Raw genomic sequence first — 17,744 nt, 5'->3', positions numbered from 1 at the left:
CCCTTCTTCCAAGCCCTGAGGGGCGGAGACAACTTTCAGTGGGGGTCCAAGCAGTCGGAGGCATTTCATAACTTGAAAGAGTATCTGGCAAACTCACTAGTGGTCTCTGTCCCAGAATCAGACAGCCACCTATTGCTATATGTGGCGGCCTCCGACCATGCAGTCAGTGCAGTCTTAGTTCACGAGCTGGAAAAAGAATCAGGCAAAACTCAAAAGTCAGTTTATTTTATCTCAGAAGCACTGTCCGGAGCCAAGCTAAACTACACTGAGGTAGAAAAAGTTGCCTATGCAGTGCTGATGGCATCAAGAAAGCTAAAGCATTATTTCCAAGCCCACGAAATCTCAGTTCCAACATCGCCGCCACTGCAAGACTTGCTCAGAAACAAAGAAGCCTCCGGCAGAATAGGCAAATGGGCTACAGAGCTATCACAGTTTGGTATCTCGTATGTCCCCAGAACAGCAATCAAATCACAAGCTCTAGCTGATTTTGTAGCAGATTGGACACCTCCGATAGAGCCCAAGGTACAACCAACCACTCAAGGCTGGATAGCATTCACGGATGGAGCCTGGGGCCAAGCCGGAGCAGGAGCCTCCGCCGTCCTAACGGCACCCTCCGGCGTCAGACTGAAATACGCAGCAAGGCTAGAGTTCAAATCAACAAACAACATATCAGAATATGAAGACCTAATCCTAGCGCTCAGTAAAGCAAAGGCCCTAGGGGCAAAAACATTGACAGTCAAAACAGATTCTCAAGTGGTTACTAGCCAAGTAGAGAAAGAATACACAGCAAGAGAGCCAGAACTCATCAAATACCTATCCGTTGTCAGAAATTTAGAGCGGAGATTCGAGGGCTTCACCCTGAAGCACATCCCAAGATTAGAAAATGCAGAGGCAAATGAACTAGCAAAAGCTGCGGCAAACAACCTGCCACTGCCACCAAACACTTTTTACCAGATTCTAAAGTCTCCGGCAACTGCGGAGACACCTAAGGCACCTAAGCCCATACTACACCTACAAAATGAAGATTGGACAAAGGCGATAACAGAATTCTTAGAAGGCAAAACCACCAAAGAAGATGAAGCAAAAGCAGCAAGAATACAGGCCAGGGCAAGAAATTACACAATCATAGATGGTGCACTGTACAAGAAAGGAGTAGTCCAGCCTCTCCTCAAATGCATATCGCAGAGCGAAGGCATAGAGTTGCTTCAAGAAATACACTCAGGAATTTGCGGGTCGCACATTGGCTCTAGAGCATTATCAGCAAAGGCAATAAGGCAAGGCTTTTATTAGCCAACACACATACAAGACGCAGAGCAGACAGTCAGAACATGCAAAGCATGCCAAACATTCTCTCCTGGGCAGTCAAAACCATCGTCGGAGACCCAGCTTATAGCTCCGACATGGCCGCTACAAAGATGGGGTATGGACCTGGTCGGCCCACTACCACCATCCCAAGGAGGAAACAGATTCATAGTAGTGGCAGTAGAATATTTTACAAGATGGATAGAAGCAAAGCCGCTGGCGAAGATAACCTCAGAAACTGTCAGAAAATTCTTCTGGCAAAACATCATCTACAGATTCGGTGTACCGAGGATTCTGACAGTAGACAATGGAAAACAATTCGATTCAGAGAACTTTAAAGAATTTTGCAAAAGCATTGGCACAAAACTAGCCTTCGCCTCAGTATACCACCCAGAGTCCAATGGTGTTGTGGAAAGAGCAAACAGAATAGTGTTTTCAGCAATATCAAAAACATTGCTGGGCCTACGCAAAGGAAAATGGGTAGATGAATTACCCATAGTGATTTGGTCACACAATACATCTATCTCAAGAACAACAGGATTCACACCATTCAAACTGCTTTATGGAGAAGAGGCCATGATGCCAGAAGAAATCAAGCACAAAAGCCTCCGCACAACGAGACAGCTAATGTTGTAAGATGAAGAATATGCAAAAGAAACAATAGAAGCCATAAGACTGGAAGCAGTCGAAAACATTGCAAAATATCAATCCCAAACCAAGTGGAGAGACACTCAGGTGGTAAGGAAAGACATAAAACACGGAGACCTCATACTCAGAAGAAAACCCAACGCACAACTTGCTGGCAAACTGCAGCCGAAATGGGAAGGCCCATACACAGCAACGGCAGTAGGCCGCTCGGGCTCTTTCCACTTGACCGACAGCGAAGGTGTCATGACAACCCACACCTGGAATATTGACAGCCTCCGCAGATACTACATCTAGGCAACGTACCAAAGGGCAACCTCCGCAAATAATAAGCGAAGGCCCCTCCGTTCATTTACCTTTCAGCTCTTTTTTCATCAACCCAAAAAATGTAAAAGAGCCTGTACTCTTTTCCTCACAGGGGAACTCCAAGCGGAGGTGAGGTTTTTAACGAGGCAGGCTCAATGTAAAAATCCTCTAGAAGTATAAAGAGGTAATTCCCCAAAAAACGCTTGAAAAGTTCAAAACCGAAAGCGGCCAGCTCTGGCGCCGCAATATTCGGTGAACAAAAATAAGCATAGGTCCTTTCAAAGCGCCGGCCACAGGCATTGGCAATTTGAAATGACCTCTATGGCCAAATAGGCCTTCGACCTTGACAAAGACCTATCCAGAGTCAGGCATCAAGGCAGAAACCACCTTGGCCAAACTGGCCTTCGACCTTGACAAAGACCTGTCCAAATTCAGGCATCAAGGCAGAAACCACCTAGGCCAAACAGGCCACCGACCTTGACGAAGACCTGAACAAACTCAGGCATCAAGGCAAAAACAACCTTGGCCAAACAGGCCTCTGACCTTGACAAAGACCTGAACAAATTCAGGCATCAAGGCAAAACCAACCTCGGCCAAACAGGCCTCCAACCTTAACAAAAAAACCACCCCAAGCATCAGGGGCAACACCATTATGGCGCTAGAACCAGGAAGAAGGTCTCTGCCATCGAAAACAGCAAAATGAGGAAAAGGTCTGACAAAACCCTGTCACTTAGGCACTAGGCCTATTTACTTCAAAAGATCTCAAAAGGCAAGAATAACTCAAGCAAGATATAGGCCATTAAAGCCAAGATACGTTCCAACAAACAACGTACCAAATATTTGACAACCAAAAGCCACCACCCCGCTGTAAAATGGGTTCCCCCCACGCCCTTAAAACCTCAGTCAGCAGAAGGCACAAGGGGGGAAGAAGGCAGAGCACAAGCACAAGCCATAGCAACAGCCATGGAGGCAGGGGTCTCCTTAGATATCTAAGTCGGCCATAGATATTGCACGAAAACTCGTCAAATCGGAGGCACCAGCAGACGGTCGGAGGCCAGTGGAAAAAGAGACAGGAACTACGGCATGGTGATGAACAGCGTAGGCCTACGGAAGAAGGGGGATATCGCACGAAATCTCATAACATCCCCCTGACGCCGGAGACCTAACCTGCCATCTACACAAATGAAACATGTCCCACGGGTGTGCAGCGTCGAAGGCCCATACCACCAGACAGCGAAAACACCCAGCAAAAGAAAAACCAAAAGTCTCCGCCGTCTGCACAAGCTGCGCCAAACCTCCTATCGGATCACACACCGATTCAGCAAGCCTCACCAGGCGGACTTCAAGTACGCCTCCGCCGGCCAAAAAACTGCCAACACTTCTACCCCGGCCATCAAGCAAGCACAGAGAAGGAAAGGACATGGGGCGGAGGTCCTAGCCACCACCTTTGTATCGCGCACGTTCGCCCAAGCAAAGGCCCACGGTGTGCAAGCTCGGGACTAGACGAGATATGTAAACTAGCACAACAAACATAAGCCCCCGCACAAACAATCAAGAAAGTGAACCTGTTTTGTATTCCATAAAACATCAAGTAGCATTCTTACAGGACACAAACTTACAATAAAATCCAAACTATTGTGGCGGAGGTCCGCGCCAAGCGAGCGCGCGAGTAAACCCAGCGCGCTCGTCGTCTATGTCAAATTTAGCTGACTCAAACACGTCGCGCGCAACGCTCCGGGGAAAGGCTGAACGCCAATACTCCCAAAGCTCTCCGCTCACATAAATACCGTCGTTGTAGAGACTCAAAGGCGCAACATCTTGCGCAGGCTCTCTATTCGGAACCTGCGCAAGATTAAAATTTTCCACAAAATCATTCAGAACAAAATAAACTTTATTTACAAGAGTCCAACTGGACTACAATATACAAGTTAAAATAGCTAAGTCCTACAAAGAGCCTAGACCTCCGGCGTCCCAGCCGCAGCAGAAGTCCCTGGAATGGAGCCCGCATCAGCTGTGGGCGGGGACGGTGCCTGCGACCATCACCACCACCGATCGTAGCACCCACCGGAGCGCCAACGGTGGCGGAGGCATCGCCCGTGGTCGACGAACGTGGAAATGGCGGAGGCCAGCCCGCAAGACTCTTCTGCGCATCCTGTAGCACAGGCTAAAATATCAGGGGCACAGGCAATGAAAGCCTTCGCAGCTTCGCAAAAAGCAAGGAGAGAAAAATAGCGGATACAAAGACTAGAAATACCTTTGCCCTCTTTTCCTCCGCCAGTTTCCGGGCAGCAGGCCTCCCAAATGGAGCCCAAAAGTACCCAATGAAATTTCTCAAGGTTTTTCGCAAACCAAGAGAAGTCTCACCAAGCTCCTCCGGACCCGGCAGCGCTCCCTCCGGAATACTTTCGGTATGCGTACACCCGCCGCGCACCAAAAGCTTGGCGTAATTCGCTACTCCCGCTAGTGCCCCGTAGTCCGTGCAGCCATTGATCAGACCGGGGAGCTTCGCAAGGTGACGCTTTAGCCAGGAGGCGAGGGCGTACATGCTGTCTTCCTCTAGAGGAGCAGAGGTTTCGCCTCCGAACTCGCCGACGATGGCCCGGTAATGGCCAACGGTTGCAGCAAGGACCCCCTTGACCGAGTCCAAACGCCTCGTCGTCAAAGACAGCTGCTCCCCCAACGCAGCTGTGGATTCCTTCTTAGAGGCCACCTCTCGCCAGAGACCCTCAGCCAACTCGTTCGCCCTGCGGGCCTGCTCGGCGGACAAAGCTTCTGCATCCCGAGCCTTGGCGAGATCGGCCCTCAAAGCCTCCTTTTCTTGTTCCTTCTCCGCCAGAGAAAGTCGGAGAGCCGCAAGGGTGTTGGCCAAACCCCCTTTTTCACCTTCCAGGCGCTCGTTCTCCGCCTTGAGCGCTTCAATCGCAGTATCTCGGTCGGAGACCTTGCGAGTGCAGCGCTCTTCCATAACAACGGCCGTGTGATACCCCTGCAATCAGAAAGAAGAGGACCAAGGCGATCAGCCGTAGAAACAAAATCAAATCTAAAGGCAAACATACACCAAAAAAGGCAAACTGCCGAAGACGCACCAAGCTCTAGTGTTCTAGATGAACACGGAGAAGTTGGAAGAAATCCATGTCCCTCAAACGTTGTTTGAAGCGATCTGTTCAAGGAAGAACAAACAAACACAAAACCATAAGGTCAGAAAAGCAAATCTCATAATACATACACCAACTATCGAGACCACCTCCGACGTCTCCAAGAACCCCAAGATAGCACTCTTCCCAACCTGAGATAGAGGTGTCGAAGGAGCCTGCGTAGCAAAAAAAAACAACAACAAAAACTCAGGTCAGAGGGCCGATCAGAAATAGGCAATAACAACAGGCCAAAAGACGAGTAAGATAAAAACACTCTATACTCACTCGGACCCGGCGCCATCAGCCCCGGCTGCCCCGGACCAAACCTGACGCTGGCAGCGGCCGCTCGCTCCTCCGGGGTGAGGAGTCCAGCCATGACATCACCTACAAAGCAACAAGTACACGGTATTAGCACTTGGTACAATACATAAACAAATAAACCAGGCGAAGACAGTAAACACAAAAATGTGCACCAAACAAACTTACTCATAAAAAGCCCAGGCTGGCTCGCCTACCGAGCCCCCTGGGCAGAAGTCTCCGCCATATCATGCGGCGAAGGCCCAAAGGGCCGGCTCTCCTCAGCCAGTGGCCTGGCGGGCGGAGGACTCGAAGAAAACTGAGCCGTCGGGGCCTGCTCAGCAAGCACGGCCTTCGGCTGCCCGACGTCGGCCGCTGGCGCGGGCGAAGGCGCAACAATGGCGGGAGATGAAGGAGAGTGCTGCAAGGCGGCCTCCGCGTCCTCTTCAGAACTTGAATACAGCCCACCAAAAATGTCGGGCATAGGATCGGCGGCGCTAGCCTCCGGCTGTTCGGTGACACTCGCAGCACCGTGCAAGGTGCGCGCAGGAGCAGCGCTGGCCTCCGGACGCCCAACATCGCTCACAGCACCGCTCACAGGGCACACCGGAGCTCCAGGAGAGCCGCGATCCTCTCCGCTCGTGACCCGCACGTCCACTGACGGGACGGAGGAGCTCTGAACGTCTTCACTGCTGGCGGAGGCAACACCTGCACTACCAGCCGAAGACGCAGCCGACGCGATCACCATAGCACCACTCTTCTTCTTCTTTTTCGCAGGCGCCCGAGCAACGGAGGCGCCCTTCATCTTCTTGGACTCGGCCTCCGCCGTAACATTCTTCGCGAAGGCCTTCTTCTTCTTGTCAATCGAAGCTAGGACCTCGGTGGGAACTTCGTGCTCCCGGTAGACGATCCCGAGCTCCTCAAAAACTCGATTGAGCCGCGGCATGGTGCCTGCCACGGCTCTCTGAGACGTGTACTCACGGTCGGAAATTTTGCCAACCAACCCAACGGTGGCCTCCTCGACATCGGCAACGAAGCTGTCCTCCGTCACCCCCTCCCCTAAAGACCGGCCAAAGCGGGGAAAGGAATCCTGGCCTCCGGCCCAAAAACAGGAACCTTCACCTTTTCCAGCTGAAAGGCTGGGTTGTCTTTGCCCAGGGGCCAATAGTTGGAGGCCATAATCTCCTCCACCAGGTCGCGGCCCTCGGAGTAGCGGTACGCAGCCGCAAAAGCCCGGTCGCAAGCCTTCCTCGCCGGAGACATCTCCTCCGGTGGATCCACGCGCGTATGCGGCGCCATCTCCTCCATTCTTGAAGTCAATGGATGCTCTGCAACCTCCGCACCATCCTCGGTAGAGCCGCGGACTCCGTAGGTCTTCACGTAGAACCACTGCTCAAGCCAGCCGCGGTCCCACTTGCCCTTCTGGCAAAAAGAAATCTCCAGGCGGTCTACGCCTTGGTTCCTCTTCGACATAAAGGTGCAACTACCATACTGGTAGGTCACCTCCACCTCCTTGCCCTCCTGCATCTCCTTCTTCTTCTTCGGCTGCTTCTGCAGCTCGTAGTAAGCATAGAAGATGTCCACATCTGGCTCGGCGCCATAAGAAACACACGCCCAGCAGAATTTGCTGAGCGTGAGGAAGGCAGTAGGAGTCAGATGATGGAGCTGGACATTGAAGGTCTTCAACACCCGGCGGAGGAAGGGGATGTAAGGAAGGCAGAGGCCACAGGTGAAGAAGTCCCAAAACACCACCGCATATCGCTCCTCCAGTTCCGGAACAGTCTGGCCAGGCGAAGGGATTTTTACCCTCGAAGAAGGAAAATACGATTCCTTCAACATCTCCGCGACCGCCTCTTCAGTAATGGAAGAGGGGCCGAAATCCCATGACTTTATCGCCATGTCTCTGGAATCCGTAGTGATCAGGTCTCCGATGGACGCGGAGACACTCCCCAAATCCTCCTCCACTACCTTTTCAAATTCCAACGCGGAGGCAGAGGCAAGCATGCACTCCTGAAAGCGCGCACCCCAGCCGGCGGCCCTAACGCCGAGAAGGTGACGATAGGGTCCGAAGAAGGCGGGCTGGCGAGTATGGGCGGAGGCGGAAAAGAAAGCCACCGCGACGGCAGCCTAGACGGAAGACGCAGGCGGAAAGACGGAACGCGCGAAGGAAGCTCAGGCGAAAGTGAAGAGAGCAGAGAGCGATTTCTCAGAGGCAAGGAAAGCGAATGAACAGTGCGGAGGGGGGACCCCGCCACCAACCCCACCCTTATATAGGCCGTGGGTAGGCGGTTCGGCTACTTCCGCCCAACGGTCATCTCCGTAGAATTCGCCTGCCGCACAACAGTCAACTCCAAAAAAGTCGCAAGGTATACAACGGAAAGCAATACGGCGTAAACGGCCACAACGTAGGACAACGGCTAGTTTTGCAGCCTAACGGCTACTATGAAAAGACCAGCAGCCATGCCAGAGCGGGCCAGGGGGGAACCTACGGGGATCGGTCGAAGACGTGACTACGCGCAGTCTCCGCCCCCGCGGACGTCCGTGCTTAGGGCGTTTTGAGCTCACGACACGCTCGGGCGGACCGTGGTCTCAAAAGGGGGGAACTGTTGTAACACGGCCTCCGAGAGTGGCGGAGACCTGCGCGGCGAGCAGTTCGCAGAGACATCTCCGACCAACTACCTAAGCAAAGGCCCAGCTACCGCGCCTTCAGACCCAGAAAGGTGACAGTTTCTCAGACTGCTTGCAGGACGTTGCTGGTGACCCTAGCGCAGCCTCCGCCCGGTTAGCTCGTAGGCGTCTCTGGGTGGAAGGGGGCGGAGGCCGCCCCGCTGTAAGGCTAATCAAGTGCCAACGTTACCTACGTGTGTGTGCAGGTAACCAGAGGAAGGCGCTCGTGGACGGCGCGGGCACGCCGGTTCAGCCTCCGCTCGTAGGGGCAGAGACCCAAGCAGGAGGATGGCAATACTGGGCGTCGGGGGTCTACGGCCCTAGCGTCCCAGGGGCGGAGACCGATGGTGGAGGCCCAAAGGCCCTTCGCCGAATCCTGAGGCCTGATGAGGCGGAGACCGACGGCGGAGGCCCAAAGGCCCATTGCCGAATCCTGAGGCCTGATGGGCCGGCTGATCGCGCAGGCCTAGTACCTGAGGGTGGCATGACAAGATTACTCCCGAGAGGAAAGGCGAGTAGTGGAATATTCTGATGATGTACTGTAGCAGTTGAAGGGTACTATTGTAAACTCTATAAAAGTGGTAGTTGAGCCCTATAAATAGGGAACACTTGTAACAGTACCGGGGTTTTTTTAGAGGGTGAATTAATGAAACCCTAGTTTTGCGTGCCATTTCCCTACACACCCACCTGTCGTGCCTGTTCCCCGAGCCTCTGCCTGAGGGCAACGCTTGGTGGGCGGAGGCCTCCATCTCCTCCACACTGTCTGAGACCGCAAGTCTCAACAATCGTCCTCCTCCTCGTCCTCGGTTGCAGGGTCCTTCCCAGCGCTATGATGTGGTGGTGTACGCACCGCGGAAGTGGCACCTGTCATCGGCTAAGAAGAGCCGGCTGGTGTCCTCAAAGAGGCTGAAGATGTGCCACCCGACCGCGTCGAGAGTGGCGGTTCCTCATAAGGAGTGTCCATGCAGCTCAGCTTCTGAGCTAGCTTCCTGCAGCTCTTCTTCACCTTCTGCATAAATAGACGTTTAAGTTAGTTCATTACCCAAACGCATATACACTAAAGAAACATTTTCGAAACGGAAAAGTTTATGTTTACCTCCACAAAAGCCACAAGAACGCCTGGCCCCTGCCCTCTAGACTTGTGAAGCCGGAACGCTACTTCGTTGGATAGCCTTGACAATTGTGTCGCCTACGTACAGAAACGCGGTTGGACAGTTTTAGTACACATACTTAATACAAAAAGGATAACAAATTGTACCATTCAAATATCTTACCACGTATCTTTGAAGCGGGGCTCTCTGTAGCTGTGTCCTCTCTAGTGGTAATGTCGTACACATCTTCGATGACATCTTCCTCCGAGTCCTCGTCAATCGCCACGTCAGTGTATGGGGGCTTGATATGTGTCCTCGTAGACCTGTGAAGCCACCGTAGGTACTCGTCGAACGTGTGCTGGTCATGTGGAGGACCCGCAAGGATTGCATGTGGTTCCCTGGTCTGCCACAAATGGATGTACGAGCTGTGTGTCACGCGCCAATCCTTGGTCTTGTACCTCTTCCTGCGGTCAAACCTGCAACAAAACGATGTTAGTTGTACCAAACACACCTCTGAATTGTAGCATTGTTATTAATCGATAACGCACCCGTACAATTCTTGGTTGGTGGAGTAAAGCGGTGGTGGGCAGGCGGTCATTCTTCCAAACTGTCTGCAGATCCAGATGGGCAAGTGAATCTCGACCACATGGAAGAAAATAAGAGGGACGTCGCAACGATACTCGTGTGACTCGTCCCTAGTGACAGGACTAAGATAGCCCTGGAGCTCCGGAGAATCCCAAGGACACCAAAACACCTAAACTTTCGTAATTGTGTTAGGTTGTGATATAGTGTACATCGAAGAAGACACTGGTATGATAGTATAGAGAGCGTAACCTGGTGCTGTGTCAGGACATCGAGACCGTCCGTGTACTCCCTATACTTGCGCCACGCATTCCCTCTAACTAACTGTGTTTCCGTCCAGATATACAGAGCTGTAGGGAGTGTATCATGCCCGTTCCATCGCTGCATTGAACACAATAATGAATTAGCAACAAATAATCTCGTCATATCTAACCGTCTGGAAGAATATAATGAACCGAAGTACTTACCGGTAAACCATTATTAAGGGGCCTCCCAACGGGCAATCGTTCCCAACACCAAACCTAGAGTAGGTAGGAGCAACCCCCAAGGTTTGCATGTCTTGAGGTGCGACGACAGGCAACGCATAGCTGTCGATACGTCCATGCTAGGACTGCGCTGCCCCAGCTATACCCCGCTATGTTCTCCCACGGCTGGCGAAGTATGTCAAGGAAGATCCAGCTGATGGTGTTGCCCGAGGCGTCTGGGAAGAGGAAAGCACCAAGAAAGTGCCAGAGCCACACTCGAGCGAACCTGTCGATCTGAGCCTCCTCAGCTTGTGGGTCCAAGTAATCAAAGCGCTCTGTGATCCAGGACGATGAAACACCGAAACTTTTCCTGCAATTGATAAAAAAAAATGAGACCCGATGCCAGCTGGAAAGCAATGTAAGTATTAAATAGGCTTGAATTACTCACTTATTTTTCTTGCAAGCATCATCGTCCGGTGGGAGAAAGCCAGTAAACTGAGCCACCAGCTCCCTCCAGTGATCGTTGTCAATTATCCCTGTCAGTGAAAGTCCCTCCAACCGAAGGCCTAAAATAGCCTTCATGTCCTGCAACGTCAAGATCATCTCGCCACAAGGTAGGTGGAATGTGTGGGTCTCAGGCCTCCACCTATTATAAGAATAGAACGACCGTTAGTTGCCTCAAATTTGTTACAAGAAAGTTTACGTACAAAGAATGCATTCGCACCTGTTTACAGCTACAGTAAGTTGTGCTGGGTCAAGGGACGGAAGACCGTGGTTGACAACACGGACAAGCTCGAGGAAGCCGGCACGCCGTATGTACGGCGCATAACGCTCGTCCCACTGGTGCGCCCTGGTGTGCGTGCGGGGCCTCAAAGAAGGCAAGGACACCTCTGTGCTGTTGTCACTCAAGATGTGTGCTCGGTGCTGGTCGTCGTACTCCACCTCAAGAATGGGGTACAACGGGTGCTGCGTGGGAGAGGCCATCCTGTTATAAATTGATAAACAAAGCGTTAGAGTATTCAAATTAACAAAATTCAAGTTAACATTCCTAAGTTCACAAACAAATCACAAACAAATTCACTAACCTAACTAGCCTAAATCCCTAAACCCAAAATCCTAACTATACTAGATAATAAATATATAATCAATCCATATAAAACTTTGGTTCCAAAATTACAAGTAATCCCTGCATCTCAAAATAAATACACATCTTGCTTCTCGAGTAGTCAAATATGTTTAAGTTTGATCAAAACTAAAAAAAACGGTATCAATATTTGTATCTCCTAATAAGTTTATTACGAAAGTACACTCCATGCTTAATGTAATAGTACCTATTATGTATCATAAATATTAGTACGCTATTATATAAATTTGGTCATTTTTAAAAAAAAATTAACTTCAGGAAGCGAGATGTGCATTTATTTAGGACGGAAGGGGTACTTCCTCCGTCACATAACAATAGTCGTTCTAAGATATCGCAAAGACACTAATACTCAATGAAAATAGCCTCAATGCCCCTACATGCTCCTAGAAATGCTAGCACTAGCAGATCATCATCAACTCTTTTGCTTCTACGCCGGCCGCTCGAGGATTGCGAGGGCACGTGGGGTACCTTAGAAATACAAAAAATACTAACTATACTAGATAATAATAAAAAAATATGAAATCGAGAGGGAGGTACCTTAGGAGCTGGCGGCCTTGACGCGCCGGCGTTCGTGGCGCGGCCGGCTAGGGCGCTGCGCGGCGGGAGTGGCCGGGCGCGGCGTGGGCGAGCGGCCGAGGCCGGGCCGTGCTGGCGCGGGCGGGGCGAAGCGAGGCCGGGCGGGCGCGTGCGGCCGCAGGCAGGGCGCTGGCGGCGGGGCGCGTGCGGCTGGCGGCGGCGGCGGCGTTCGGGCGGGCGGGCAGGGAAGGGGTGCGTGCGGCCGGACGGGCTCGCACGCGGTATATATTTGGTCCAGCCGCGCCACGGATTAGGGCGCGGCACTGCCGCGCCAAGGTCGGTGGCGCGGCAAGACCTGCCATGTCATCGGTCCCCCAGGCCGGCCCACGCCACGTCAGCCCTCTGCCAGGCATTTGGCCGCGCCAGGGCAATAGGCGCAGCCAAAAGTGTTAGTTTTAAAAAAAATTCCGATAGTGTTAGATTTAAAATTATATTCAAAAAATGGTTAAAATTAAAAAAAAATCACTATAGTATAGATCATGTTAACATTCAAAGTCTTTTGAAAATTCTAAATTTTGAATTTTGAAATCTTAGAACAGAAAACAAATACTGAGGAATCTAAATGACTTCAAATAAAAAACTTATTAACCACAAAGCTGCCGATCATATTGAGAACTATAACTTTATAGACCATATCAACATCTTGAGGTTGTTTGAAAATGCTAAATTCTAAATTTTAAAATCTGAGAACTTAAGACAAAATTTTGTGACTCTAAACATTTCCTAATAAAAAACTTATAATCTACACAGTTGTAGATTGCATCGAGCTCTATAGTTTTGGCATAAAGTTTGTCTTCATTTGATTTCATTTGAAAAAGCTATCAATTATTTTGAGATAACTATTTTAGAGGCGGCCTTGTTAATCGTTTTCTAGAGGCGGCATCCTTGAGCATCTCTAACGGTTTTTCTTAAACTTACTCTCTAAATCAGCCCTCGTGTTTGAATGAACTATAGCTAATTTTTAGCCGCTAGTTGTTAGTCTATGGGATCTAAACCAGCCCTAAAGTGTCGCCAAATCCTACTACAACCAAAGGTGTCACCAATTTGATATACTAAATTAGCATATAGAAAATTGAATATGTCTGTAGGAACCCTTCCGACGCGCACAAATAGGTATAGTCAACTGCTGATCGGTTTTTTCTACTCCTCCATGTATTGGAAGTGCTACAGAGTAAGTTTTCTTTTGTTTCACTTTTGTACTTTCAACCCCGTGGTACTATACATTGTTTTAGATCTCTATGTCATTGAACATCTTTCTTTCTATAAACTTTTTGCTATTTTTATTCCTGCCAGTTCTGCTGGAGCACCAAACACCCCTACTACCACTTCTTTTTAATTCATATAATTCCATTTTTCTTTATATTTTCAATGTATGTGTGGATATACGATCTATTTTATTTGCACGTTCCATTTTTTGTGAGAGAAGCAACCTATAATAATTGCTTGACAATAACGGATACTTCAAGTTATATGTATTTTTACTGCCGAAAGGTTATTTTTATAGCCGAAAATTTTCTTTTTATGGTGGAAGAATGAACTCTCTCTATGTGCAACTATATGCATGTTGTGTCTCACTAGTATCCTGTTATGTTGCAGTTATTAAGTACTGGGTTAAGTGAGAGTGAGATGTTGGATGTCCACCCTCTGGAACTCTGCTTTTTCAAGGCCAAGAAGGGTGCCAGGTGCATAGTGAACATAATTAACAGGACAGATCGTTATGTGACCTACTGGATTATACCACAGTTTACAGATATGTATAGGCGTCATATCGGCCATTCCATTATGGAACCAATGTCCACTGGCGCTTCAGATGTGATAATGGTAGACCTAGAGCAGCCGCCACTGGATGCAGGCATGTTTAACATACTGATAATTGCCATGGTGAGCGAGAGAGACCTGAAAGCTTTGAAATCATCCATTGGCAAGGACCCCAAAATTGATGGTCTACTGAAGCGAGTGGAAGAGTTGGGTGGCGAGGTGCATGCCGCGACGTTGACCACTGCCGTTGAGTTGTTGTCCCCAGAAAGGGACATTGCCGCCGCCATGGTGAGTTCGTTCAACCCGCCTGTAGGAACATACTCTAGTGGTGAAGAGTTACCATGCATAGACGATATCACAATATCTGGTGAGTGGTACGGTGACAAATACTTTTTTGGTTGTCTCATCAGGGAAAATGCAGGGCTGTAGTTAAAGGCATACACAAAATAGATGTGCATCCCACACAGCCCTGGTGAGGAGATTCACCGATTGAATTTACTGGAGAACACCAAAAAGTTTGATATATCTAGCTTACACTTAGTTTTCTCTCAAATTTCATCTTTGTAGGATTTTGCTCTGTCATGACAAGTATCTTTCCATTTGGGACTACGAGAAGCAGGTAATGGAATGAAATATATATAGGTGATTCAGTTTATATTTATTAACTACGAAGACCGTATGCGACATAATAATACTTAAGCATACTATACTATTGGGGATCGGAGCAGTTTTATTTGTTATTATCCATGAACAGGCATACTAATTCTTTTCATTAACTGTCAGGAAACAATTGTTAAAATAGAGGTCCCGAGGGAAGCAGGCAATATATATCCAATCCTTGCCAGAAAAGTAATGTATTTTTCGGTTATATTCATCCCTCGAAGGCAATGGTTTGTAGCCGCAGATGATTGTGGATACATCTATGTCTACTCGTGTATTACAATGGAAGAAATAAAGGTATTCAAAGCAGGTGGTAGTCCTGTTGTATCGTTGGCGATTCACCCTACCCAACCATTCCTGCTATCGGCGTGTGCTGACGGCGTGATCAAGGTCTGGAACTGGGAAAACGGCTGGGCCTGTTCTCGACAAGTTCACTTGTTCTCAGACAATTCAACCAAACGTTGGTGGATCCTTGTCAAGTTTAACCCCAACGACGCCAACACCTTCACTAGTCGCAACAAAGCTGGTGCGCTCAAGGTTGGTCTGAACCGACTCTCTAGCTCATATCATATCCTGGTTCAATCTGACTTTGATCTATTCCTCGTAACTGACTTAACAGGTCTGGTCAATGTATCCTCCTTCCGCTCAGCCTATCACAACAATTGAACAAAACTACCAGTTACGCTATGATCATATTTTCACTGTGGATGGTCGGAACCATGTGGTTATTATGATGCGTCATGGTCTACAGGTAAGTAATGTTGTGTGCACTTTTATGCAATAGCAATCGAGTTGAATGTGTAATGATTTTCTTTCTTCTCGTGCTGATTCAGATATGGGATTTGCAAACGGGGACACGTGTTCGCACACTATACGGGAAAGGTGGTTGTACTGCAGTAGCTTGCCACCCAACTCTTCCACTAATAGTTGTAGGTGTCAAGAGAAATTCGCGAACCCTGGCTATTCATTTCTGGAACTCCAACAACTACAGGTGATATTTCTCACGCCATGCTTGATGAACTAGGACTAGTTGTTAGCCATGGCTAAAAAATAGCCAGCTAAAAATTAGCCAACTATTTATTAACCCATACATGTTTGGATCTTGAGCTAATTGTTGGCCCTTTTTATTTCTCTTTCCTCATCTACCCTTCCTCCCGCATCTTTCCTTCTCCCCCACATTTTGCGGTCTGCAATTTCCTTCTCGCCATGGCGGAGACGCTCGGGCTCGGCGACCACCAGCGCCTCCGCTCGTCGTGAGTGTGCGGGCCCCATCCACCTCTGCTCATTGCGAGCGTGCGGGCCCTATCCGCCTTCTCTCGTCGCGAGGGTGTGGGAAGAAGCCATGGTAGGACGGCTGGCCAAGGCGGATCAACGCCGACCGAGACGGATCGGCGCTGGCCGAGCCGGATTGACGGTGACCGAGGCGGATCGACACCGGCTTCTCTCTCCTGCACCAGCGAGGTCCGATGAGATCTGGCGTTGACTCTAGTGTGGCCAGCTCGTGTTGAGCAATCGCTAAGGTCGGGGGCAGGACGGCGGCGCTCGTACCTGAGATCGACGAGAAGGGACTGTTCTCGAGAGAGGATAGAGAAGTGGGGAGACATGATTGATGAGGGGGTATTTTGGTTATTTCTCTATCTGTTGGTTGACATTAGCCCTCGTTAACTGGGTTTACTGACCAGTGAACTAACAACTGGTTGGGACTTTGGCTAAACTTTAGCCTACACATTAGCCCTCTTGTTTGGGTCCTCAAGGGATAAAGTGTAGCAACTAGTTGTTAACCCATGGAATCCAAAACAAGCCCTCATTCTAGATGAATCTAATGAAGGAACGAGGTGTGATGTTATCCAAATTATCCGAAATCCATATCCGCCGAAACGATAATAATATATCAGTATGCACATTTGTTTTTAAAAACAAACTAAAATAGAAGTATCCAAATTTGTTTTCCACCAGTTTTCATGATACGAATTCGGATCGTAATACAAAAACAAATGTGGATATGGATCGATAAGAATAATATCCAAACCATAAAATAAATGAACTTTGATGCAGTTTGAAACTGATATATTTATATTTATTGATGTAAACTACTTTCAAATACTTAGTTAGTGTAATGAATTTTATATACTATAATTTACATATTTATTGAAATATCTGTTTACTATATATTTATTTCTTCCTACAATTAATTACTGAAATATTTTGAATACTTTCTGTAAGTGTTTTTTTTGAAAAAGTGTTGAAAATGTTTTCACCTAGATTTGTTTATTGTTGAAGGACGGAAGAATGGGGGAGCGAGGGGGGTTGTGGTGGTGGTGTTTTGAATGGGAGCCGATAAACATTCTCTGCCAAGGAAGAATTTGGCTTATATCCCAATTCCAACCAAATGCTCATCTCTTCTATCTCACTCCAAGATCATATAGTAACAACTACCCACTGATCTTAGGAACAGGACTAGCTAGGAAGGTGCGGAAGCAAGACGCACAAAGAATGGAGAGAAATACCAAAGCACCATGAAAACTGGACTCCTTGGTATGCAAACTAGAAGACACTATTTTCACAGTGCAAACCGGATCCTCTGGTATGCAAATCAGATGCCTCGTAGGCAGATTTCATCGCGAGAGATTTTTGAAGAAAATGCAAACCTGTTCAAATGAATTCTAAACATTGAGAAATTTGTACTAGAGCTTCACAACAAGACGAATCAATCCCTAGAGGACCTTCCTAAAAATTACAAGTCGCAAAAAACGAGTCCCTAGTATGAAAATCAGAGGACTCTGTTTTCATAGATTTTTAGAAACTTTCTCCAAAAAACCAAAACTACTTCAAATCATCTCCAAAAAATTGTGAAACTTGGTCCAGACCTTGACTAACACGTGGTGAAGGTAATCCCACAAGATCTTTTCAAAAATATTTGGGATTCATCATGAATTGAACACTTCTTTTCAAAATGGGGTATTCACTGAAAAGCTCAAAGAGGGAAGAACTCAAGGATTTCATAGAGTAAGATATGCTCGTGGAGTGGATTTGGAAGGGAAACACCCTAAAGATGTTTTCCCACGTCCTAGCATCATGAATCACCACGAAGTTGTCCTCAAATCGCGACCATATAGGA

The 17,744-nt window shown here is 48.5% G+C and overlaps 1 protein-coding gene across 2 annotated transcripts in view; it reads left to right on the top strand.

The window, feature by feature from the left end:
* LOC136508736 (uncharacterized) overlaps positions 1 to 17,744 on the top strand; it is a 68,537-nt gene that overhangs the window by 22,585 nt on the left and 28,208 nt on the right. For both annotated transcript variants that reach the window (XM_066503508.1, XM_066503509.1), the window contains exons 8-13: positions 13,805 to 14,254; positions 14,377 to 14,438; positions 14,534 to 14,585; positions 14,750 to 15,163; positions 15,246 to 15,377; positions 15,460 to 15,617. In XM_066503508.1, the coding sequence (XP_066359605.1) occupies positions 13,805 to 14,254; positions 14,377 to 14,438; positions 14,534 to 14,585; positions 14,750 to 15,163; positions 15,246 to 15,377; positions 15,460 to 15,617 (1,268 nt within the window). The remainder of the gene's footprint in view (positions 1 to 13,804; positions 14,255 to 14,376; positions 14,439 to 14,533; positions 14,586 to 14,749; positions 15,164 to 15,245; positions 15,378 to 15,459; positions 15,618 to 17,744) is intronic.

This window comes from Miscanthus floridulus, chromosome 15 (genome assembly GCF_019320115.1).
Source record: "Miscanthus floridulus cultivar M001 chromosome 15, ASM1932011v1, whole genome shotgun sequence".
Taxonomy (NCBI): domain Eukaryota; kingdom Viridiplantae; phylum Streptophyta; class Magnoliopsida; order Poales; family Poaceae; genus Miscanthus; species Miscanthus floridulus.
The sequence above is the reverse complement of the archived record's forward strand: the minus strand, read 5'-3'. Positions and strand labels throughout refer to the sequence as shown.